Below are 25,741 nucleotides of genomic sequence, written 5' to 3' on the forward strand. Positions count from 1 at the left end.
GGCACCGCAGTTAGGGAGAGATTTTTAAAAAGTCATGCAGCGCAGCCCCCAGCGAGGCTGTTCTACGTTGCGTGACAGAGAGGGAGCAGGAGAGGGGCTCTCTCCCCCCTTTCCCTTGTGCCGGCGCTAATTTCAGCAGCTGTGCACCATGCACACACCTTAGCGCTGCAGCGCTAGGGTGCGTGCATGAGTGTAGCATAGGTTTTGTACAGAAAGGGTACCCTTCCTGTACAAAATACTATGCTAGGCATGATGCAAAGCTTTTCCCACTTTGCATATGTGCAGCATGCATGGAAAGTTGGAAAAGCAGAGAGAAATGAAAGCATGTCTCCTGTTAGCGCCTCCTTTGATGGGGTGTTAACTTTTGGTGCAAAACCATGTTTCCAAATCTTTGTAAATATGGTTTTGCATCAGAAGGCTTGAGTGGTTGCATGGGAATGCCCATGTACCACTCATGTAATGCCCCCTCAGTGCAAAGTAACGCAAAGCGGAGCTTTGCGCTGATTTGCGCTACTTATAGGGTGCTTTCCAGCACAAATCAAGTTTTGCGGTGGAAAGCACCTCTTTTGTGACGCAAAAGGTTTGAAATTCTCCCTCTTAGTATTTGACAACAGCTATGTTCCCAGCCTCAAGTTTAGATATTACATTCTACAGAATTAAAGATTATGGTCTGCCGGTTTGATACTAGGGATTGTTTTTTTTTAAAAAGTAGTCGGTCTTCATTGCTAACTGATCTCCCATAATCTTGAACAGCTGTCTGAGTTCACAGACGTGGAGAAAGTCGGATGCAGAGTGATGGTGGAGCTTGCTCGCTGGCTTCCCAGCGCGGTACTTAGGAACATCCTGGATCTTTTTGAGATGGAGGCCATCCCACATCCATATGTTGCGTTGTGCCTCAAACAAGTCATTCACGGTCACGGTAAGTTGCCTGGCATTTGAGAGATCCTTGCATCAGGGAAGACCATGCTAAGTGAAGTGGGAAATGGATTAAGTTCTGTTGGACACTATTGGTACAATGATCACACAATCCAAGATAGACAATATTCAAAGCACAATGGGGTAGTGATAGCTACAGACATGGATCTCCGGTTAGGAGAGTACAGCACTGTGAAATTTCAACATCAGTAGTTCTGGCAGTTAAGCTTAGAACCATAGGGTTTAACAGCAGATAAAGACTGTTGGGCCGTCAGCCTGCTTACTGCCTGCTTCTCGGAAATGTATAATCCAATCTGGTTCTCAGCTTCAGCTTTTCCACTTAGTACTTTTCTTTACTTGTCTCACTTGAACATTTTAGATTAAGTTACTGATCCATACAATTTCTGGCAGAATTTTACTCCGCATATTTGGTACTCTCTCTGTGATATCATTGTTACTCGTTACCCCCTCCCCCTTCCACTTCAGTTTTACTTTCTGACTCTAGTTTTGGGGAAATTGATGCTCCCAGGTTCAGGGCCTAGGGAATTCATGAGCAACCCTTCTAACAAGTATGGCCTCTTGTACTTGAAATACTAGTAGCCAGATACTACTGTGAGATCACAGAATAAAAATATCCTCCTTTTAGACTTTGACTCTCAGGGAATTGGCTGTCTTTTTCCCAGAATCTCCTACAAGGAAACACAGCCAGTCTCCAGAAAGGACCTAAGCAAATACTCTTCTAAATCTTTGTGTGCCGCCTGTGTCAGATCAAAGGAAGCCCAAAGGCTGCACCGTCTCTCTGTTGGGCCACCCATCTCACTTCAATGTACACCCCAAGGCTCTCCCTTTATATTGTGCCACCCATGTAAGTTCAAAGTACATATATTGGATCCAAATGGGGAAGGACCATAGCACTCCCATGTACTTATGTTATTTCAATTGGTGTTATGGTCGTTGGTGCAAATTGGTAAATCCTCCTGAGTATGAGGATGATTTCAATGAATGGTTTCCGTTGCTCCCTGGGTGGGAGGGGGTCACCAATTGCACTCCTTTGGGCATGATAAGGCATTAAAGTATAAAAAGAACACATCTTTGTTTAACTGAAGAAAGTAATATGACACAAAGGAATAAAAAGCAGCAAATAATAAAATTGATTTGGAAAATAATTTAAAAGAGTGAATAATGTATTGAAATGTAAAAGAGTGCAATTTGAGACTTCCTTCCGCCCAGGGAGCAACGCAAACCATTCAGTTCAAAGTACATCCCAGTCCTAAGGTCTATTTGTGGTATGTTTCAGTTTGAAGGGCACTACAGGACTCCCATCTCCACTGTGGCACCTGTGTACACCCGGGCACCACCGGCTTTTGCCTCCTCTATGCAACCAGTCTGAGCTGTGTTTTTTGTTATCACCTCACAGTGTCCACAATGAAGTATTCTGAGGGTTTAATCCTTGAACGCTTTCTACCCATCATGAAGAAAGCAAGAACTTTCACTCACTGTTGGTATTTCTGCTGTGGTAAGTATAAACTAGTATTAGGAAGCTTCTCAGAAACTGGATGGAGTGAGTACCCACTACAAGAATACTTGCAATTTTTCAGAAAAAGCCTGGGATAATTTTATATAATTGTATGTTTCATTTTAATCAACAGCTGCAGAGTTTGTCTGAGAATTTTTCCAAAATCTTCTGGGTGTTGAATTTATCTCTGAGAAACTATTTCGCTTTTCTTCATAAAATGAACAGATTCTGTACATTGTATGTAAAATTGATATGCTCTGTATTATTTTGAGCAACAGCTGAGGTATTAGAGTGTGTTAAAAGTCATTAAAAACTGCCCACCCTCCCCTTGATTTTTATGAACCACAAGCATGTATTCTGGGGAAGGGGAAAGTTGGTAGGGTTAAGGGTGTATATAGAGAGAGCATAAGTTGGCTTTTGGACAGAACTGATTTGTATTTTCTCTGCAGCCTTTGAATCCTTAACTTGGGCATTTGCCCAGAGCACAGACGCAAAGCTTGTTCCACAATATTTGAAGGGCTATGTTATCTGCAAGGTCTATCTTGACATACCATGCATGAACACCAAGGAAAAGTGCAAGGTAAGTTTTCAAGTCAGAAAGGATTCTTGAGAGAGACAAAGCATGCTACTATTATCTACTGAGACACCAGTACCACATACTTTACAAAAATATGCAAAAGTGCCAAATGTAATATCCCTTTTATCACTGTGGATCATTGGAGGAAGGGGCCATGATTCACAAAAGACGGAGCCATGTGAGGATCAAGATGCCCCTCTCTCTGCATGAACAGTGGTTATAAATGTTATGTAGCTGTCACTGAGTGAGCATCTATGGTACTTCACTGAGAAACACTAAACAGGTCTGGGCTGCTACTACTGGAAGATGGCTCAGACTGATACCATGCGGTTGGTTACTGTCTGTCTTTAGTATTAAAGTCAACAAAAGACTTTGGACTTGAATTCAATCCCAATTAATTACCAATGGTTTAGATTAAACCTAGCACTCCATTCATCACTTTTTTTCTAAGTGAAACGGCCTAAGTGCTTATCATGATGGCTGCATAAAAATGGGGACGCCCTAGTCCATTGTGCCATAGGCCATATTCAGAGCGGCACTAATGAGGCCCAGTCAGTCATACATTGGTCTGAATTTTCATATACTGACATTCAGTGCAAACATACTAGCTTCAAATGAAATGTTCCTATTGTAGAAGGACCGAGAATGATTTGCAAACTGTTGATCATTATCTGTAGTGGCAAACTGAGCAAAAGAGTGATGGATTAGAATGCAACCAAAAGTACAAATGATTTAGGTTAATCCATTCTACCCATCACATCTGAATTTACTCATAGGCATATGCCATGCTGTCTTTCTTGTGTAGAAGTTGTCAAAATACTATTTAATCATACCAGAAAGTAAGACTTTAACTGGCACATGCATCAAGGTAGGCTTTTGCGATTCCTTAATTGCGATTATTAAGGAATCGCAATTAAGGAATCGCAAAAGCCTATGCATGTAGGAATTGCTATAAAAATAGCGATTCCTAAACATTCCTCAATTACTACTCGCAAATTGCGAGTCGCAATTAAGGAATGGTTTCCCATTCATTCCTATGGGCCTACAGGCCCATGGGAATGAATGGGAAATTGCGCATGCAATTACAAGGGTGCAAGGGTTTCAAAAGGACACGCTGTTGCACCCCTGAAGTTGATCTGTGCACACATGTTGCGCACACACATGCACACTGCCCACACATTCTAAAGGAGGGACGTTAGACTGGATAATCTCTAGAAACAAAGTTGCAACAATCCACTCCATAACACCATGTGACTGGTCTGATCATCACGCTATAAATTTCATGATACCCGCAACGAGAAAAGGTAGGACCAGGCAACCTGTCAAGACCAAAAAATGGTCTCGAGACACAAAAGAAGCAAATATGGAACTACTGGTCGAAAGCTGTGAAAGAGACTTAAAGCCACCCAACAACCTGGAAAAAGTTAACGAGCTGACGGAACACTACATAACAACTGTCGAAAATATCGTTAATAACACCATGCCATTAAAATTGAAACGAATCTCAGAAAAGACCAAAAACCCGTGGTTTAACGAAGCACTAAATGAAGATAGACGCAAACTGAGAATGGCCGAAAGAAAATGGAGGCAACACCCATCATCTCCTGAACTGGAAGCCCTCAGAAAAACAAGGAAACAATATAATAAAAAGATCACCAACTCAAAAAAGGAATTTATAAGAGCAGAACTGGATAATGCCAAAAACAGGCCACGAAAACTATTTGAAATCCTAAAGGAGCAATCAAACAAACTAGCCAAAACAGTGCAAGAAAATTCAAAAACATCCCTAAGCTGTGATGATTTTTCCACATTTTTCACCGAAAAGGCCAAAGCACTCGAAATAGAGCTTAAAAACTCGGCGTTGAACCTTCCCAACGAACCCTGGTCTACTAACGATGCCAACTCTACAACGGATTGCACTATGGCAAAAAACAAGGCGAGCTGGGAAACATTCGAACTGTACGACCAACACACAATTGCCAAGACGCTCTCAGGAATCAAACCTAACAACCACCACCAAGACCCTCTGCCTGCAAAATGCGTAAAAGAAATCAATCACATCCTGATTCCAATATGGACCGAAATAATAAATGCGTCACTGTCACAAGGGATCCTTCCCGACTGCCTAAAAACTGGTCAAGTCGTTCCCATAATCAAAAAACCCACAGCAGATATTTCAGATCCAAATAACTTTCGCCCAGTGACCAACATCCCTTTACTGGCCAAGTTGACCGAGAAATGTGTGCAGAACCAATTGAGACAACACATCAACAAATACTCCTTGCTAGATGAATGCCAATCAGGATTCAGAGCAGGGCACAGCACTGAAACAGCGATTCTCCACATCACCGATGACGCACTACAGGCCCTTGACCAAAATCAAGCATGCTTACTGATTCTCCTTGACTTGTCATCGGCATGTGATACGGTAAATCATGAAGCATTACTGAACATGCTACGGGACAGGATGGGAATATCGGGAATAGTGCTGAAATGGTTCGAGTCCTTTTTACAGAACAGAACACAGCGCTTCCTGGTTAACCAATCAATCTCCCTTCCTTGCCCTACCACAATTGGAGTCCCCCAAGGATCGACATTATCCCCAGATCTGTTTAACCTATACGTAGAGCCACTCACAGAAATTCTCCAAAAATCTCAAATATCCTATCACATGTATGCTGACGACACGCAAATTTACGTAAAGATCGGATCCATAAAAGAATTGGAACTAATGAATGAGACACTAAAAATGACACTTCAATGGTTAACGGCAAACCACCTGAAGCTGAATGCACATAAAACAGAGTTCCTACTAATCTCTCCACCAAAGAGGAATACAGAAATAATGGAATGGCTGAAAGTCGTGACTGCGCTAAACTGCACCCCAACCCTTGTCAACTCAGCCAAATCTCTAGGAATCATCTTAGATGAGAATCTAGACATGAAAGCCCACATTAATTCAATGGCGAAAAGTGCCCGTTTTCACTTGAACTACCTAAGAAAATTGAAACCATTCATCACAGAGTCAGACCTCAAATTGGCAATCCAATCCTTAGTTATCTCGAGGATTGAATATGGGTGCACCACCTTGGCTGGATTACCAAAAATGTCCACAGCACCACTGAAAGCCTGCCTTAACGCTGCAGCAAGACTTATCACCGGAACTAGGAAATATGACCATATATCCCCGCACCTGAAAGCATTAAACTGGCTACCATATGAAGCAAGAATCCAAATAAAGATAGCATGTATCACACATAAAGCATTACACGACAACACCCCAAGATATCTAGCAAAGAAAATTCAGCTGTCCAGTAGGAACCGACCATCTAGGAGTGCTGGGGAGCTGCTACTACGACCAGCCTTCTTCCGAAAGAAAAAAACCTATGACAGAGCGTTCTCAGGAGCAGCCCCCAGAATATGGAACTCACTCCCTCCAAACATCAGGAAGATCCAGAATCTGGTAACATTCAAACGGGAAGTGAAGAGCCTGCTGATGAATAGATACATTACTTAGCGAAGATCACTAAACATCTGCTATAATTCTGCCTTGTACAGATCAGGTACGCCATCAAAATGGGAGGCACAGGCAATTCTATAATGGAATACGTATCCTATGATATGGGAACAATCCAAAGGCCAATAGGATTGGAGATTTGATTTGAACAGGAGAACAGCATCTTTCATGAACTTATACCGTGCTACCTCATACATGAACCTATACCGTGCTACCTCATATTTGTTATATATACATGTTTGTTATTATTTAATCATAGCATATTTACTTTTGCTAACGTCACATATGCTACGTATATATATGTCATCTACCTCACTGCGATTGCTTACTAACTGCTTATACATATGTTAAACCTTGTTTTCCTTTTCTTATTTCATGTTAAGCGCTCTGATACCCACGGGTCTTGTTCGCGCTATACAAAACTCTATAATAAATAAATAAATAAAATAAATAAACCTACAACTTTGAAAAATGCACTTTAGTGCATTTTTCAAAGTTTTCGCTATTTACCATCTGGTATAATTTCTCTGTAACTAGCGGACCCAAATAGCTAAATCGCTATTTTGGGCCAAAAAGGGGGGCAGCACAGACCACAGACTAGCTTGTTGGTGTGAAAAAGGCCGCTTTATTGGAAACAGGTGCACCTTACATACAAGTTCCCTTGGCCTGTGCCGTACAAAACTAAACCTCACTTCCTACTTTACCCCCACCCACTCCCCTAAACATGTTCCCCCCTGCAACAATTATAAACATAACTTGCAATTTATTAACCTTTCTACAACTACCTAACTAGGTAAACATCTTATGTTCTTTGATAACTGTAACTATACATCATTACACCACAACTGACCTAGGAAAAACGCCCCAAAGAAACATAGCGCACCACACCAGCACCTGTTCCAGCGACAACCCCAATACAAAATTCCCCCGTTGCACCTGCTCCCAAGAAAACTACCTAGCTGAAAAAGTAATGAGCTATCCAACAACAAACCCTGCAAAAACCAGCTGGAAGCTCGTTCCCTAGGGAGGGAGGGCGGGACAAAGCTAAACTGCCCAGTGTCCTCCCTGACCGGCTGATGTGTCACAAACACCAAAATGGAGGCTAGTGACACAAGATGGCCGGTTATAAAACTCCAAAGCCCAAAACTAGCCCAACCCAAGCCCAACAAGCCCAACGCCAGGTCAATGGAGCCCAACCAGCCCAATGGGCTCTGGCTGCCCCCCGGCCCAAAACCCCCCGGGGGGACAGGCCTCCCGCTGGTTGGACACCACCCCAAAGCCCTATTGGGCCAAAAAGGGGGGCAGCACAGACCACAGACCAGCTTGATGGTGTGAAAAATGCAGCTTTATTGGAAACAGGTGCACCTTACATACAAGTTCCCTTGGCCTGTGCCGTACAAACCTAAACCTAACTAAATATTGTCTTCCTACTTTATCCCCCACCCCCTCCCATAAACGTGTTCCCCCCTGCAACAATTATAAACACAACTTGCAATTTCCTATCCTTTCTACAACTACCTAATTAGGTAAACTTCTTATGTTCTTTCATAACTGTAACTATACATCTTTATACCACAACTGACCAGAAAAAAAGCCACCCGGAAAGTCGACCCCGGCGGCTTTCCGACCCCCCCCCACTAGGACTCTGATGCTTCGGGTATCTGCACACCCCTATCGCTCTGTCCAAAGCCTTCTTCAACTGCACTATATACAATTCCATGCCATAGCGGGACATATGCAACCCATCTTCCTTGAAGAAATACACTGCCGCATAGCGCAGCTCTGGATGTTCCCTCCTTCCAAACCCTTCTTTGTCACAAAAAACTCTCATGACCTTATAAATCTTTCTTCACGCCCGTTCAGCCTCTCTCCAACATCTCTTCGGTATAAACTCAGACCATATCACATGGCAACCAGACCATTGCAGCTGAATCTCCAGCAAATCCTGCTTCATTTGTTTCAGCAACGCCAAGCCTTTTCCTCTAAATGAATTACCAGAACATACGGGCAAACTCCCCCCTTAACTACCTTACTCAGCGCTGGAATTAACTCATGCCACCTCATGCCCCTCTTCCCTTGCCAGTAACAACCAAAAGCCTAGGATCCAATGCTATATTCAAATTCCTGGTCTTGTCCCATTCATATCGCTCCGCTTGTTTCATGAAAGAGTGTCCTAAGATGAGGATGGACAATCCTGCTATGGTCGGTCCCGCCTCCGCATGTGAAAAGACACATATGTGAGACAAGCAACAACAAATCAAGCCTTCTCCTCCCTGAAACCCCACATCCTGATGTATGTCTTATAACAGTCCGATTTCCAGCACCCCAGTTGCATCAAATCCTCCCTCCCCACCCCTTCTTTGCCGCGTCTGTTGTTGCGCCTATACGAAAGGAGTGCGCCCCAAACAGTCTGGTGTTCTCCCCCATAGTGCGAAGGGCATGCTGCAGAACCCAAAGCAGTTGCGCCGCTGACATTGGCACAATGGAAAGCTTGGGTCTCACACAAAGAGTCAGGGGCCCCACTCATCGTGCAGGCCACTTTCTTGACCTAATCTTTACTAGTAGTCCTAAAATTCATATGGAAGATCCCCTCCCCATGATCTGGACGGACCATTATCTCTTAAAGTTTAGCTTTTCATATAATATTTTAATTCCCCCCGTGAACAATGTCAGAGTGCGGATTCGTCCATGGCATAAACTTACACCGCAAGTATTCCAAGCCCATTTTAAACCTGAAGATTGCCCTTTTTCTTCTTTAGAGCAAATGGTAACTAAGTTGGAGTCCTCTATTCTACAAGCCTTAGACCAAGCCATTCCGGAAACTACTGTTAAAGTAAAATCGACAGCATCTCCATGGTTTACGGCCAGTTTAAAAAACGAAAAACTGGCTAGTAGAGCTGCTGAACGACACTGGCGGACTTCTAGAATGGAAACGGACAAAGCAAAGTACAAGCGGCTCCATCTTAGCTATATGAAAAATATAAAAATGGCGAAGAAGAATTACCTGACGCAGCGAATAAACACTGCGGCAAGTTCTAGTAAGGATCTATATAAGATATTAAAGGAATTTACGTCCCCCCGCGTTGAGAATCTTCGTTTAGCCCTTCCATAGAATGGGTTGAGTCAATGGCGAATTTCTTCGAGAATAAAATCAAAAAAATATATTCTGCATTCCCTATTTCAGACTCGAATCAACCCCCGTTACATAGGAATCCAGTAACGTCCTCGCCGGAGGGGGCTTGCAGCCAAGCCTTCCATTTAACTGAATTTGCCCCCATCACCGTTGATGAAACCCTGAAAGGTTTAAGTAAAATAAAGTCAGGATCGCCTATGGACCCATTCCCTCCCCGCCGTGGTACAAAAATAATGCCTCTGCTTGCAGAACCCCTTACAGCCATATTCAATGCTTCGCTTGAGCAAGCGCACGACCCCACTAAATGGAAGCACGCCCAAGTAAAGCCCATTTTGAAGAAACCCTCGGATGATCCCACTCTACCATCCCATTATTGGCCAATATCGCTGTTACCTTTCTTTGGCAAAGGGTTGGAGCTTCTTATTAACAACCGACTGACGGCCTATATAGAAGCGTGTGGTGCTCTTGACCCTTCTCAGTCCGGTTTTCGGGCCGCCCATAGTACTGAGACGGTTGTCGTTGAGATAGTGGATAACATCAGACTTGCGGTGGATGGGGGTGATTCGGCCATCCTCATCCTCCTGGATCTCTCTGCGGCCTTTGACACCATTTCCCACGGCATTTTGAAACATCGGCTGTGGGAGATAGGTGTCAGAGGGGGGGCCTTGGGGTGGATTGAGGACTACCTTACTGATCGCCTCACCACCGTTCGAGTCGATTCCCTGGTCTCCGGCAGTCGCTCTGTGACTGTGGGGGTGCCCCAAGGGTCGATTTTGAGCCCGCTGCTCTTCAACCTATACCTGACTCCTCTGGCTAAAATCATTAAATCATTTGGCTTTAAAACTGTGTCATATGCTTATGACACCCAGCTGCTGATCACGTGTGGTGCAGATTCTATAGACACCTGCACTCGCTTTAAAAACTGCATGGGTGAGATCAGCAGCTGGATGCGAGATCACAAGCTCCAACTAAACGTTGATAAGACAGAAATCATCCTGTTTGGCAAGGCTTAGAAGTGCTGGACCCGGGAATGGTGGCCCGCCGAATTGGGGATATGTCCCACCCCCAAGACGGCTGTCCGCAAACTGGGAATAATTATTGACAGCACTCTGTCTATGAAAAATCATGTAGCCAAGATGACGGGCACCTGCTAGGGAATAATGCGTCGCCTCAGGAAAATCTTTAGGTGGCTCCCCATTGAGGCAAGAAAACCTTTGGTACAGGGCCTTATCATTAGTCGTCTTGACTATGGTAATGCCCTGTACCATGGCCTGAATGGGGATTTACTGGCAAAGCTGCAGATTTTGCAGAATACTGCCGCCAGACTAGTGTTGGACATGCCACCTAGGATGGCTTTTTCGCCGTGTCTGGAAAAATTGCACTGGCTTCCCGTCCAGCAAAGAAGCCAATTTAAGATCTTTAGCTTGGCCCACAACGCACTATACAGTAAAGGGCCTCGCTACCTTAAAAAAAAACTTACTTGGTATGTTCCGAAAAGACCTTTAAGGTCTGGCAATAAGTTTCTGCTGACACAACCCTGTGTGCGCTCTTCCAGGTACGGCCAACGCTCGTTCTCCTACCTTGACCCCACACTGCCTACTCACCTACTTTCCATCGTGGAGCACCAGAAATTCCGTAAAGCACTGAAAACCTGGCTTTTCCCAAGTAGGACCCCCTGTGCTGTTTAATCTCTTTTTTCTTCTGTTTGTCATCTTCTTTCCGGTTCCTTGTGCTGCAAGTGCCTTGAGACCTTACGGTGATAAGCTGCGCTATATAAGAAACTCTGACATTGACATTGACATTGACACCCAGCTACCCTCGGCCCATTCAAAAACCTCACCCGCCTCATCACTCGCCCTGGACGCCAGCATCTCAACCCGCACCGCGGGGCACACCGCCCGATCCGCCACACGTCCCATGACAACCCACTTCCCCACTCCCCGTTGATCAGTTTTCGAGCGCCGCAATTAAACCGCCACCTCCATGGTCCGCAACTCCACCTCCCCCCACCGTACCCCCTGTTTCCCTCTTGTCCCCAGGGGCTTTGACACCCGAAAAGCCTCAAAATACATCCACAACATTAGCGTGGAAAACAGAATAGCTTTCTCTCTGTTGCGGCAAATCTCCGGTATGAGCCTTATCAAGCCGACAAGAATCCCTGCCGTAACGGGCGGCGCTGTGAGGCATTAGCGCCTCGTTCCCGCGCCAATCCTTCCAATAAACATGCACCCAGTTCACCCGCCGACGGTGCATAGCCTCACCACAATTTTCCCATGAATGCTATGGCCGACTGCTTGCCCGCGATCGTCACCTTGGACATTCCTTTATCCATCATTGCCAAAATGAAGTGCACCACCTGCTCACCACTCAACCCATGACTGTCTAGCCGCGTCGCCCCACTGTCCAAAAAGTCCCGCCAAGCCTGCTCGTACGCCCTCCACGTTGAAACGGCCACTGACCCTTTTACCAGTTGAGCAACTCTTTCTCTCCTACTGATAACATCCCTGTCGGCACCGGCATCTTGCATTCGTCCGCCTCCGTGACTAGCCCATGGAACCTCTGCCACTGTGAACAAGACAAAGCATCCGCTATGTTATTGTCCACCCCCGGCACATGCTGGGCTTGAATCAAAATGTCATATTCCAAACATTGCAGCACAAATACCCTAAACAACTTGGGCATCTGTGGGTCCCTGGCCGACTGCTTATTCACGACATGTACCACTGACATGTTATCCACCTTAAAAATCACCTTTTTGTGTGCCAGCTCCCCTGCCAACACCGTCACCGCCATTATCAGGGGAAACTGTTCCAAAAATGCAATGCTCCTTCCCCCGTTCTGCCACTGTGGGGGCCAAACCTCAGCGCACCACTTCCCCTGCTAATACAGTCCAAAACCACCCACCCCGCCGCATCCAAGGAGATGGTCGCGTCCGATTCCCACTCCTCTGGGGGGGCCAAGGGAATACCATTAAATCATTCCAAGAACTCACGCCACATGCGCAGGTCTTCCTTCATACCCACCGACAGGCGCAGATGATGGTGCAGTAGTGTCAAAGCAGACAGGCACACGCCTAGACGTCTGCAAAAGGTTTGCCCCGCTCGCACCACCCGGCAAGCAAAGTTCAAGTGCCCTAAGAGAACCTGCACTTCCCGTACCGTTACCTTCTGCTTGGTCAACATGGTGTCAATCAACAACAGCATATGCACCTTCTTATCTCCCAGCAAACGGGTCTCCATGGCTACAGAGTCTAGTTCTATACCCAGAAATGACAGCCCCGTGCTTGGACCTTGAGTCTTCTCTGGTGCCAGGGGCACACCCAGGTAGCCCATGAGCTCTGTAAAACTGTCCAGCTGCTGCTGGCAGTCCACCGAACCAGGCAGTCCCACCAGGAAAAGTCATCCAGGTAGTGCGTCACCGTCTCTTTGCCCATGTGCCACGAAAAAAGCCATAGGCATAGCCATTCTTGGGGAGCCGCCTCTCTCCCCATGTCCCCCCATACCCCCTCCCCTGCCCCTTCCCCCTCCTCCGTGCTGTCAATAAGCAAGGGGGAAAACCCCCCACTGTTCACCATGGCGGGCGCGTCCCCCCCACCGTTCCACCCCTGTTCTGGGACCACACCACCTCTCTTATTGCCACGTTTCCTCTTGTGGGAGCCACCCCCCCTCGCCCACTTCACCGCCGCGTCCCCTGCCTCTTCCTGGGCCGTGTCGCCCCCTCCCTAAACACCAAGGTAGGCCGCGCAACAGCGCCCCGCTTCCCACGCCGCGGGCATTTGACAGGCGATTGCCACCCGCTGTGCTCCTAGAGGGTCTCACCATCACGTCGGGCCGCAGCATGTCAGTGCGGTCCGCATCCTCTAAGAGGTGGATGGCCTCTAGGACACGTGGATCCTCCAAGCGCGCTATCCCTCTCTGTCAATGGGCCCCGTGCAGAGACGCTCCTCAGATCTCCTAGCTGAAACCATTCACCGTCCCTCACAGCTGGTGACCAACGGCTCCCGCTGCCACCATCACGAGAAACGCACAACAAAACGCCACCACACCCACCACACCCACCACAAAGCTAAACAAAGCTAAAGTCAACAAAGCTAAACTGCCCAGTGTCCTCCGTGACCGGCTGTTCAATCAGTCATTTGTTACATGCATTACATACCCGCAAGGGTCTGAAAGGTGCTGGGGAGGAGGTGGGCGCCGCTACTGATTGAACAGCCAGGTCTTTAGTGTCCTCCTGAAGGTCAGAAGGTCTTGGGTCTGTCGTAGGCTCAGTGGGAGGGTGTTCCATGTCTTGGCGGCGAGGTGGGAGAAGGATCTCTCGCCGATGGTTGTTCTTCAGATGCGCGGGACAGTGGCGAGTGAGAGGTCGGCTGAGCGCAGCTGGCGGTTGAGGGTGTAGAAGGAGAGTCATCTGTTGAGGTAGGCTGGGCCGGTCTTGTGGAGGGCCTTGTGTGCGTGGATGAGGCGCTTGAAGGATATCCTCTTGTTGACAAGGATCCAGTGCAGGTTTCTCAGGTGGGGGTATGTGGTGATGTGGCAACTACCCAACCATGCCCCCTCACTAAACCTTCACATTCACTCCGTATCATATCCTTACCACGGCATCACGCCTCACCACCTCTGCGTAGAATATTAGAACTTGGATCACCTGCACGTGCCATTCCTATCCTAAAGACTGCCGCCGCCAAAAAGCTGTTAAAACATTGAATGTTCACATAATGTTTATCTCTACAGCAGCATGATTCTCAAAAGGATTGCACAGAATGCCCACCCCTTATGGCTACACCTCTCACTGCGATTCCGAATACTGTATTTGAAAAGCGAGTGCTGACTATTACCTGCTTTATGTCTAAATTGACTACACGTATGTCTTTGTTTTCTCCCTTGCTTTTTTTCTAAACAGGCGTTTAAAAAGCTCTATTCAGGCAAAATTATTTTCAAGTCCTGAAGATGATCCCTTTATAACCGAGCTTGGGATCGAAACGTCGACTCCTTTTTGAGTAATTCATACATGTGACCCTACTGTATTATTGTATGTATGAGTAACTCCAGGATACACTGCCAATTTAAATCCATATCAGTGACCTGCAAGCTCACTCTGTTTGCCTGATATTTCTTTCACTTACTGTCCCTTTCACTTCCTCCCCACGTACGGCACAGGACTGTGCCCTACTGTAACCCTATTGTTTTGGTTATGTGCTGTATCTTTACATCAAACAACCTACCAAATCAATAAAAATTCCCTGTCCGGCTGGACAAGGGATTGTGAACTATATAGTAGCCCATTGTGGTCTATACAATATCTTTGTTTTCTCTTATTCTTATATGCTAAGGACCACTTGTTACTTTGATAAATACGTGGTACATCGAGGATCAGTCGTGCTGAGGCGTTTTGGATGCGTTGTAGTCGATTGATGAGCTTGGTTGGGGCTCCCGCGTAGAGGGCGTTTCCGTAGTTGAGTCTGCTGCTGACGAGGGCCTGGGAGATTGTCTTTCTTGTATCTGTCGGGATCCATTAGTAGATCTTGCGGAGCATGCGGAGGGTGTTGAAGTAGGAGGAGGAGACATCGTTGATTGCTTGGTCATTGAAAGTGTTGAGTCGAGAATGATTCCCAGGTTGCGTGCGTGGTCGGTGGGGGTCGGGCTGCCCCCAGTGGCGTTGGCCACCAGGAGTCGTTCCAGGCTGACGGGTTGGAGCTGAGGATGAGGACCTCCGTCTTGTCCGAGTTCAGCTTCAGACGGCTGATCTTCATCCAGTCGGCGACGGCCTTCATTCCTTCATGGAGTTTGGCTTTGGCGTTGAAGGGGTCTTTGGTGAGGGAGAGGACCAGTTGAGTGTCGTCGGCGTAAGAGATTATGTTGAGGTCGTGCTGTCGGGCGACGTGTGCAAGCGGGGCCATGTAACTGTTGAACAGTGTCGGGCTGAGGGAGGATCCTTGGGGTACGCCGCAGATGATCTCGGAGGCTTCGGAACGGAACTGGGGGATGCAGACGCTCTGGGTTCTGCCCGAGAGAAAGGAGGTGGTCCATTCCAGAGCCTTGTCTTCGATCCCTGCTGCATGGAGCCGTTTGCTTAGTGTGCGGTGGCCGACGGTGTCGAAGGCGGCGGAGAGGTCTAGGAGGATGAGTGCTGCAGTCTCCCCATTGTCTAGCAGGGTCCTGATGTCGTCGGTGGAAGCGATGAGGGCGTTCTCGGTGCTGTGGTTGCTACAGAACCCTGACTGGGAAGGGTCTAGGATTCTGTTCTCTTCGAGGTATCGGGTTAGCTGTCTGTTAACGATTTCCTCAATGACCTTGGCCAGGAAGGGGAGCAGAGAGATGGGCCGGAAGTTCTTGAGGTCTCTTGGGATTTTTGAGTAGGGTGTTGTTCTCAGCATGTTTCCAGCTCTCTGGGAAGGTCGCGGTCCCAAGGGAGAGCTTGATGACGTTGCTTAGGTGGGGTGCGATGGAGTTGACTGCTTTGTTGAAGACATGGTGCGGGAATGGGTCCGACAGAGAGCCGGAGTGGATTGTGCTCATGGTCTTGATGGTGTCATTAACGGTCACGCTAGCAAGGGTACGTGGTCGATGGTGTGCGGAGGGTCTATTGTGTTGCTGTCAGTTGGGGATGTCTGGGTGTTGAAGCGTTCGTGTATGTCTGCTATCTTGCGGTGGAAGAAGGTGGTGAGGGATTCGCACAGGGCTTGCAATGGCAGGATGTCGTTGGTGTTGGAGCTGGGGTTGGAGAGTTCCTTCACGATGTTGAAGAGCTCCTTGCTGTCGTGTGCGTTGATGTCGAGGTGGTCTTTGAAGGAGGTCTTTTTGGCAGCCCTGCTGAGGTGGTGGTGGTTGCGGATGGCGTACTTGTGTGCTGCGTGGCTGTCCAGAGTTTGTTCACTGTGCCATTTCTTCTCTAGTTTCCAACAGTCTTGCTTGGAATCTAGGAGTTCTGCGGTGAACCAGCTGGCCCTCTTGCTGGTGTCCCTGTGGGGGGTTTTCTTCAGCGGGGCGAGGGTGTTGGCGCAGTCCTCGATCCAGCGTCTGAGGTTGTGGGCAGCGACGTCAGTGTTGGAGGGTTCTGTGGGGGGGCTGAGAGCGAGGTTTGCATGTAGTTGGCCTTCGGTGATTTTGCTCCAGCGGTGTCGGGGGATCTGTTGGGTGCGGTGGTGTGTGGTGGGTTTCTGGAAGGTGAAGTGGATGCAGAGGTGGTCAGTCCAGAGGAGTGGCTGATGGAGACATGCGGGCTTGAGGAGAAGGTGGGGTCGAGCGTCTGGCCGGCGGAGTGGGTGGGTGTTGTGACGAGTTGTCTCAGTCCGAGGTTGGCGAGGTTATCCATCAGGGTTGTGGACGTGTTGTTGTTGTTGTTCTCAAGGTGAAAGTTCAGGTCTCAGAGGAGGATGTAGTCGGTGGAGGTCAGGGTGGAGGTGGTTGAGGTCTTTCATGCCGGGTGGTTCGTTGGCTCTGTGGCTGGTGTAGCTGCAGTTCCGGCAGGTGAAGGGACCGTGTGTGCGTTTTGGGGCGGCCTTGAAGCAGTTGTGGGTCCGTCTGGGGTTGAGAGCGTGCAGAGTGCTGGCATCGTAGTGGTGGCGGTCGTCATGGCGGATGCGGGGGCCAGGGGTTCAGGCACTGGGCGTGGTCCAGGCACGAACAGGTGCAGCAAGTCAGTGGCATCTATGGAGAGGTGGAAGTGAAGCAGCTTGGAGGCAGGGCAGCGAATAGGCAGTCAGGGGGGCGGAGCCGCAGGGGACGCAGCAGCGGGGCGGTGAGGGGTGACAAAGGAAACAGAAGGCAAAAGGGCACAACAATTGAGGGGGAAACGAGTGGCACAGAGGGCAGAAAGGTCACAAAAAGGGCAAAAAGGTCACAAGAATACAGGGGGAAACGAGTGGCACAGCAGGCAAAAGGTCACAAGAAGGGCAAAAAGGTCACAGAAAAAGAGGGGAAACAAGTGGCACAGAAGGCAGAAAGGTCACAGAAATGCAGGGGCAGCTAAGCAACAGAAGGCAAAAACTGGCAGAGAGACACGGGGGCCGCGAGGGGAGCAGAAGGAAAAACCGGGCAGAGAGACACGGGGGCAGTGAGGGGAGCAGAAGGGAAACCAGGGAGAGAGACACGGGGGCAGCGAGGGGAACAGAGGGAGAGAACGGGCACAGACCACATACAGGCAGCGGGGGAGACAGACAACAGCAGTCACAGACAACAATGAAAATGCAGTCACTACAACGGGAGCAATGAAAGAAAATACAGGCAATACAATGGAGGATGAGCAAACCTTCGGCCTACCACTGGTCACCAGGGATCAGGCTCAAGTGGTAGCCTGCGGGTGGAGAAGGGCCTCAAACTTCTTCAGCAGCGGCAGCTGGGCAGGGAGGCACAAGCTGTGCTGTGCGGAGGGGGAGCGACCTACCTGGAAGGGTCAAGGGTCGCTCTCCTCACCGCGCAGCGGGCGGCCTATATTGGGAGGTTCGGAGGGAGGAGCAGCTGGGTGGCGGGAGGTGGAGACAGCGAATGGGCAGCTCGGGGGGAAGGGGGCCGCAGGGGATGCAGCTGCGAGGGGCGACAAAGGAAACAGAAGGCAAAAGGGCACAACAATTGAGGGGAAATGAGTGGCATAGAAGGCAGAAGCTCACAAAAAGGGCAAAAGGTCACAAATATACAGGGGGAAACGTGTGGCACAGAGGCACAAAGGTCACAACGAAAGGGCAGAAAGGTCAGAAAATACGGGGGAAACGATTGACACAGAGGGTACAAAGGCCCCCAGAAAGGGCAGAAAGGTCACAAAAAACGGGGGAAACGAGTGGCACACAGGCACAAAGGTCACAAGAAAGGGCAGAAAGGTCACAAAAAACGGGGGGAAACGAGTGGCACAGAGGCACAAAGGTCACAAGAGGGGCAAAAAGGTCACAGAAAAACGGGGGGAAACAAGTGGCACAGAAGGCATAAGGTCACAAGAAAGGGCAGAAAGGTCACAAAAAACGGGCGAAAAGAGTGGCACAGAAGGCAGAAAGGTCACAGAAATGCAGGGGCAGCTAAGCAACAGAAGGCAAAAACTGGCAGAGAGACACGGGGCAGCGAGGGGTGCAGAAGGGAAACCGGGGAGAGAGATGATGCATCCCAAATGCAAAAATAACGGGCGCAAAGGGGCAGATTCTGAGATCTGCCCGTTTGCAACCGGGTTTTCCTTTGATGGATGTGGGCCTAAATCCGGACATGGGAGCAAATCAAATTGCGTGGGTCTTGTAAGTATGGGGCAACCTGGCTTCCTCTGCAAAGTGATTGTAACATGGGATAAATAAAACAAGAAACTGTGACTTCTTCAATTAGGAAATAAATGTTACATTCTGACTATGGTAAGAACTTCCTGAATGCAGGCATATGAGTACAAGTTAACCCATGCCATGACTTTTTTTAATGACAATGCATAAACATGCATCTCCACCACAAGTATTTTGCCATACAAAAACAATCAGTGTCCCCTTGCTTCACATATACAGAGGTCAGAGGCATGTACTCTCTTCTGTGTTACTTCCTGTAGATCCGTGAACAGGTGTTACTGACACTTGGCCCAATGGCGACTCTGCTTCCCCCAGACCAGCTGGCTTTGGAACTACCAGGGGTGTTCCGAGAGATATTATACCTCCAGGCAAGCCTGCCGAAAGAGAACACCTTTGGCCTGATAAAGGTATGTCTGGGGCAAATGTACCCCTCAGAAATGTCTAATGTATGTTTGAATGAATTATGTCCATGGTGTATCGAAGAGAATCATAAGGGGGTGTCTAGTGAGAAAATGTTGTGTTTGGTCGTATTCTCTGCTTGTCTTTCAGATCTCTGCTGGATTTTTCTGTAGCTTTCAACACATCTGACCTAGAGCCCAGATCTGAGTGGTCATTATCTGGGTCTTCTCTTTTTTTCACCAGGGATATCATAGTTGGGCCTTCATTACAAGTGACACAATACTTCTGATGGTACAGGTCTCATTGGAATCATGACGTTTGGAGGAATATGGCAGCTCTGCTGTGTTTCCTCAAAAGCCCGGGGAAAAACAAGTACAGTAAATGAAATGTGACGCCCATATGTTATTGCTCCCAAAATTTGAGTCCTTGTTATTTGCCCTTCCTGGACTCACAGTGAAATAGCAGATTATGATAGGTCACTCATAATGAGGGTCACAGTAATGCAGATGGAATCTAAGGAACTACAGAAATTATTTACACTGGTGCATTATTTTTTAAAACCCTTTCATTTTCAATTTTCTTGGGAGAAACTGCCTTTTTGTGTGATCAGTGCACCACTACATAGAAGAAAGTAATGCTTTTGGAGATTCATTGTGTCAAAAAAGTAAAACTTTGAATCAAGACCATGTCATTTTTTCTTCCTTCACTTTATTAACCTTCCTGCCTCACTAGGAGTTAAAAACAAACTTGTTCACAACTTTTTAATGTATAACTTATTTTTACTTTTTCTATAACCCCCATATTCAGACAGAAACATTATACAACTGGTTTTATTGTTACAATTGTACTTGATACCACCCATAAGAATTGTAATCATTGGCCCCTTCTAGGGATCCGGATCACTTCTTCCCTTTAACCTCCATCGTTGGACCAACACCTACCTTATTTTTCATGAGTTGGTTTATATACTTTGGAAAAGGTTTTCACATTTTTTTTAAATCTGTCCTTGTATGTTTTCTTAATAGCTATAGTTCACATGTGCCTCATAAATGTCCTATAGAAAACATCTAAAAGCTTGGGAACTTACCATATACACTTTGTAACATCCAATGTCACCCTCCCCCCAAGAGCAGCCTCATCAACAACTTCTATCTTAAGATTCTTATCAACTCTCCCCTCTGAGAATTCTGATCACCTCTCCTCTCCCTTTTGGGTATTTTCATCAAATCTCTTGGGATCCTGAACTTCACTTGCAACAGAAGATAATACTCTCCTACCTCTTGAGGATTCTCACCCTGTAAAGCTTCTGATCACGTCTTCCTTTGTGGTGATAATGATCACCTCTCCCCAGTCAACCACTGACCCCTTGAGAAAGTGGATCGCCTGTCCAACACAAGGATCTAGATCACTTCAATCCCCTTGACTGCCTTGAACTTCTTTGCTGAAGATGGATCTTGATCCTGTCCTCTAATTTTTAAAGTGATGCTTATTCATCACTAGGAAGGGCCATGTCCCAAGTGGTGTCAGATGGCTGTGATTTTGTTGCTTAGTTGGTCAAGATCTGTTGTTTATGTGCAGTAATCATTTAATATAGTTGGAAATGAATGTGATAAATGAAATTGAAAGCCATATGGATGAGTGATCTCTTTCTAAAGGCTTCTCCCTTACTAATTTCATGTTCTTTTCCATTCAGCCTCTCGAACATTTCCTTAGAGCTGGTGTCACAAAAGCTTGCAAGGAGGCTTCTTTACCGGAAGGGTTTGCAGCACTGCACAATATGGTAGGGGATTTTTTGAGTAGACTCTTCTATCATGAAAACACTGTATCTTCTGAACAATAAAGATGAGCAGTTGGTGTGATGGACACAAATCCTGATTAGATAGTAGAGATGTGGATTCCACACCTGCCCATTCACTGACACCTCTCATGAGAGAGCACTAAAAAAAAGTACCCTGTTATCTTTATCACAGACGGCTGACAATGCCACCCATTGTCTTTAAAAACCAAAGGAAATGATGGACGGAGCATTGACAATACAAGCACTCACCCCCAGTCAACAGATCCGGGTTTAATCCATCACCGTTCTTTAGCCCACTCTGCCACCCCAGTTCAGACATGGCCATGTGCAAATCAGTCTGACCCTGTGCCTCATGGGAACAGTCCAGCCCGAACTGCCAAACCATGCCTTCCCTGGACCGGAAACAAGCTTCCGAGGACGGGTTTCTGGCATTTCAGTCGTCTTCAGCCCGACTTGCTTGAATCCAGTGGCAAAGTGAGCAAGGTACTCACGTCTGAGCATACCCTGCCAACTTATGGCGAACAAAGCGGTACAAAAGGGGGTGGTGATGGCCGGAGCATCTGAACCAATCAAACACTCACACCCAGTCCACAGATCTGGGTTTGATCCATCACTGTTCTTTAGCCCACTCTGCCACCCCAGTTCAGACATGGCCACGTGCAAATCAGCCTGACCCTGTGCCTCATGGGAACAGTCCAGCCCGAACTGCCAAACCATGTTTTCCCTGGACCGGAAACAAGCTACCGAGGACCGGTTTCTGGCATTTCAGCCGTCTTCAGCCCGGCTTGCTTGAATCCAGTGGAAAAGTGAGCAAGGGACTCACGTCTGAGCATACCCTGCCAACATATGGCGAACAAAGTGGTACAAAAGGGGGTGGTGATGGACGGAGCATTGACAATACTCAGTCAACTGATCTGGGTTTAATCCATCACCGTTCTTTAGCCCACTCTGTCACCCCAGTTCAGAACTGGGGTGGCAGAGTGGGCTAAAGAACGGTGATGGATCAAACCCAGATCTGTGGACTGGGTGTGAGTGTTTGATTGGTTCAGATGCACGATTCAAGGGTACAACAGGGTGTCAATGTGACACCCTGCTACCCTTGAATATGCTCCCACTATTACTGATTCTGTAAATACCGAATCGGTAATAGTGAATGGCTTCCCATTCATTCCTATGGGCCTCCAGGTCCATAGGAATGAATGGGAAGGTATTTCTTATTACCAAATCGGTATTACCGAATCGGTAATAAGAAATATTAGCAAATCGGTACATTTTACCGATTTATTACCTACATCATATTTACTGATTCCTAAATACCGAATCGGTAAAATTCTGTATTTAGGAATCGGTAAAATGAGATAACCTACATCTAGCCCTTAGTTCCCAATTTATAATCATAATATCCTGTTCAGTCTTTGTAATGATTGCTGTCACTGTAATATTAATTGTTGACTTTCAATAAAGATCTATTCCTTTCTAACTGGAAAAAGGCCAGTATTATCATAAAGAAGGGGACATGAGTACTGATACTTCTGGAAACACTGTTCACAATTTGCAGTCTGCGATTCACTCTCATAAGAAGTGATGGGTTAATATTGTGCTAATGGCTAGGATCTGAACACTCATCCACTTACCAGATTTGTATGGCCATTACCATACTGTTCACAATCAATATCTGATCCCAATCACTATAAGATGATGACAAGAAGGGGAACTTAAAAAAGGCATGAACACATGAATATTTAAATTCTCAGTGTTCATATTGAAAGCTTTTGCCTAAAACCGGTTTGCCTACAAGTTTAAGGTTAGTTTTTTTTTATAGAAGTTGCCAACCCAAATGTGCTAATGAGACTGGGTCAACAGCTTGGTGTGCAGGAAGGAAAGATCTTGATAATCATGTCATATAGTCTGCCTAGATGTCTTACTTGCTGAGGAAGTTGACAACAAGGGCAAAAACTCAATTTTGCTAGCAGAGGTGTTAGACTTCTGCATAAATTAGCTTTATCGGGGGATCGCCTACGTATGTTGCTGAGGAATGCTCCTAATGGTGGTCAAGTCACTCAGGGTAGAGACTGACCTGTGTTCTATGCCAAGCAGATAAACAATAGTTTGTACTGTGAAATGACAGATGGAGGGTAACTTACCGAGGTGAAAAAAGCAAGTGTTTACACAGAAAGGTAAGTGCACACCTGGCAGAGTTAGCACTCAGTCCACCCGTACGAGGAGGTTGATCATGGGCAGTCTCAGCAAAGAGGTAAAAATACTTTTTTTTCATATTCTGGGGCAGCTTGTCTGAACTCCTTGGGCTGTCGGGTATTTCCATGAATAGAAGGTCTGCAGCAGCATGGTAGAGCAGGAGAGCTCATCAGTTGGCCTCAGCTCTACATTCACAAAGGTACTAACACCAGGCGCGACCGGCACAGGTAAGTGCGGTGGGACGGGCAGGTAAGGGGGGAAGTGGGCAGATGATGGGATAGAGAAAATAAATAAATAAATAAATAAAACCACCTCGACGAGGCGATGCGGCGAGCGCAAGGTAAGCAGTTTTATTGATGTATTTATTTATTAATTTTACTTTCACTATCCCGTCGTCTGTCCACTTTCCCTCTCGACCACCTGCTTCCACACCACTGCCCCACCACCCCACCACGGTTAACTGTGCCGGCTGCACCTCAATAACACAGCCTTGTTGAGGTGCGACTCTTGAGATGGAGGGAGCCTCCATAATATAAGCACATTCAATGGTAATTGCACAGCAGCATTTGTAACATTAAAAGTATTTACTCTGCCATTGCCTGAGACCAGCTTTTAAAAAACAGTGGCACACACACATCAAACTCACAGATGTATTTTCACCAAAATGCTCAGGGGTAGTGTTTTTGATATCTCAAACCCTTTGATCGCCCAACGTAATGATTGGGTTGCTCATTTGTTTAAGCATCAGCCCCTCAACTGCTTTCTATTTTCCACGGTGGCCTCATTATGAGCTGGCTGCAAATTGGTTTGAGGATACTGGGTCCTGGAATCTATAATTCTTGAATGTTATCCCGCTTCAAATGCTGGCTATCCTGAGTTTTCCCTAGAATGAGAATAACAACTTGGACCCAGAGTTACCAAAATATTTGGGATAATAAATACGCATTTCGGCTCCTGAAAGAGAGCTGGGATTGTGAGGAAGGTCTTAACTACACACAGCTCTGTTATCCACAGTATCAGAGATCCTCTTGCTCTGCCGATTACAGTATGTTAAATCATAAATGATAATCCCCCCCTCACTAAATATTGTCTTCTTTTCTCTGGCAGATCTCTGCCCAGGAACCTCTATCTCACAAAGGGCAAGCAGCTAAACAGACAGCAAATGAGCTACTCCTCCTGCTTGGTGAGTACAGGATTGGTAAATCCTCAAACCCCATTTATTTTTTAGTCTAAAAATGTAACTGTAATTGAAAGAGTGAACTTGTTCATTGGTTATTGTCTTGTACTATTCACCTTTGCTTCTGGCTGTGCCCTCCCCACATATCTCTATATTGCCTCCTTTGCCAATGCTTGTGCATTGCTAGTTCCACCTATGCCCTTATCACTGCTATTGCCAGTTTCTATCCATGCCTTGCTGATAAATCACATGAATGCATCTCCACTGTCCATGGATCCTCTGAACATTACCTTTGCTCTTGTCTCCAGGCTCATTCTGTTACTCATAACTTTCCTCAGAACCTTGCAAATGCTTTCTCTGTCGATGCATCTTCTACTCACGCTGCTGTAGTTCCTTTCTGTCTCTGCTTCCTCTGCCATGCCTCATCAGTAAACACTAATCACCTCCTCACACCCTGTGGCCATACATATTCCTTTTTTCTCATCCCTTCTTTCCTCTTGCCTGCAAACTGTCCATGCTCCTACACAATCCCTACAACAATGGCTGTTTATAGACGCCTCCTTTGTTCATGTCTCCTCTCCTCATGCATGTGCCCATACATTCTCTGCTATTGCCTTCACTGCCTTACTCTTTACTATATCTGTTCAGTTGTATTTTTTAACAAGTATGATTTCCATCACAACTAGATTTTGAGGCTAAACAGGAAAGAGATTGCCAAAATTCAGTGCAATACAAACAAGTAAATCTTTATTTGTAGTACTTTGTCAAATGTGATGATGGTGAACATATTCTCAAACACTTATGACAAGGGAGGGCTTTGGACTGCTATGGTTTATCAGCCTGTATTTAGAGACCAAAATCTGATCTTTTTTGGCAGTCTGGTATATATCTGGGAAGCCTAAATTTACAATCTTTATTCCCTACCTCTAGCCTTGTCGATCCAGTCTTTGGATTCCTATTTACCTGCACCTCAGTTTAAACCTAGATTTTACCCTGCCAACGAGCATCCTGGTTACAGGCCTGGATACTCATGTTTTGCATCTTGGCAATATATTTGTGAACATCAAGCAATAGGCTTAGGCTATGTTATGTTAATATGATTTATTATCGCGCATAAGTCATCCCACGGCTTCATCATGATTGAATTATTCTTTCCATATTGAGTGCCCAATGTTTTTGAAACTTTTGGAACCATAGAATCGGCATAGACTACCAAGCAGGAAATGATCTAGATTTGAATACCAGAAAACTGACTAACAGCAT

General features: G+C 46.6%; 1 protein-coding gene across 1 annotated transcript in view; it reads left to right on the top strand.

Moving 5' to 3' along the window:
• Positions 1-795: 795 nt before the first annotated feature.
• Positions 796-25,741, top strand: part of LOC147708724 (uncharacterized) — a 222,161-nt gene continuing 197,215 nt past the window's right edge. The window contains exons 1-6 of the mRNA XM_086925770.1: positions 796-919; positions 2,333-2,431; positions 2,881-3,011; positions 19,169-19,315; positions 21,001-21,087; positions 24,409-24,484. Coding sequence (XP_086781896.1) covers positions 796-919; positions 2,333-2,431; positions 2,881-3,011; positions 19,169-19,315; positions 21,001-21,087; positions 24,409-24,484 — 664 coding nt within the window. The remainder of the gene's footprint in view (positions 920-2,332; positions 2,432-2,880; positions 3,012-19,168; positions 19,316-21,000; positions 21,088-24,408; positions 24,485-25,741) is intronic.

Source organism: Lissotriton vulgaris, chromosome 6 (genome assembly GCF_964263255.1).
Source record: "Lissotriton vulgaris chromosome 6, aLisVul1.2, whole genome shotgun sequence".
In the NCBI taxonomy this organism is placed as follows: domain Eukaryota; kingdom Metazoa; phylum Chordata; class Amphibia; order Caudata; family Salamandridae; genus Lissotriton; species Lissotriton vulgaris.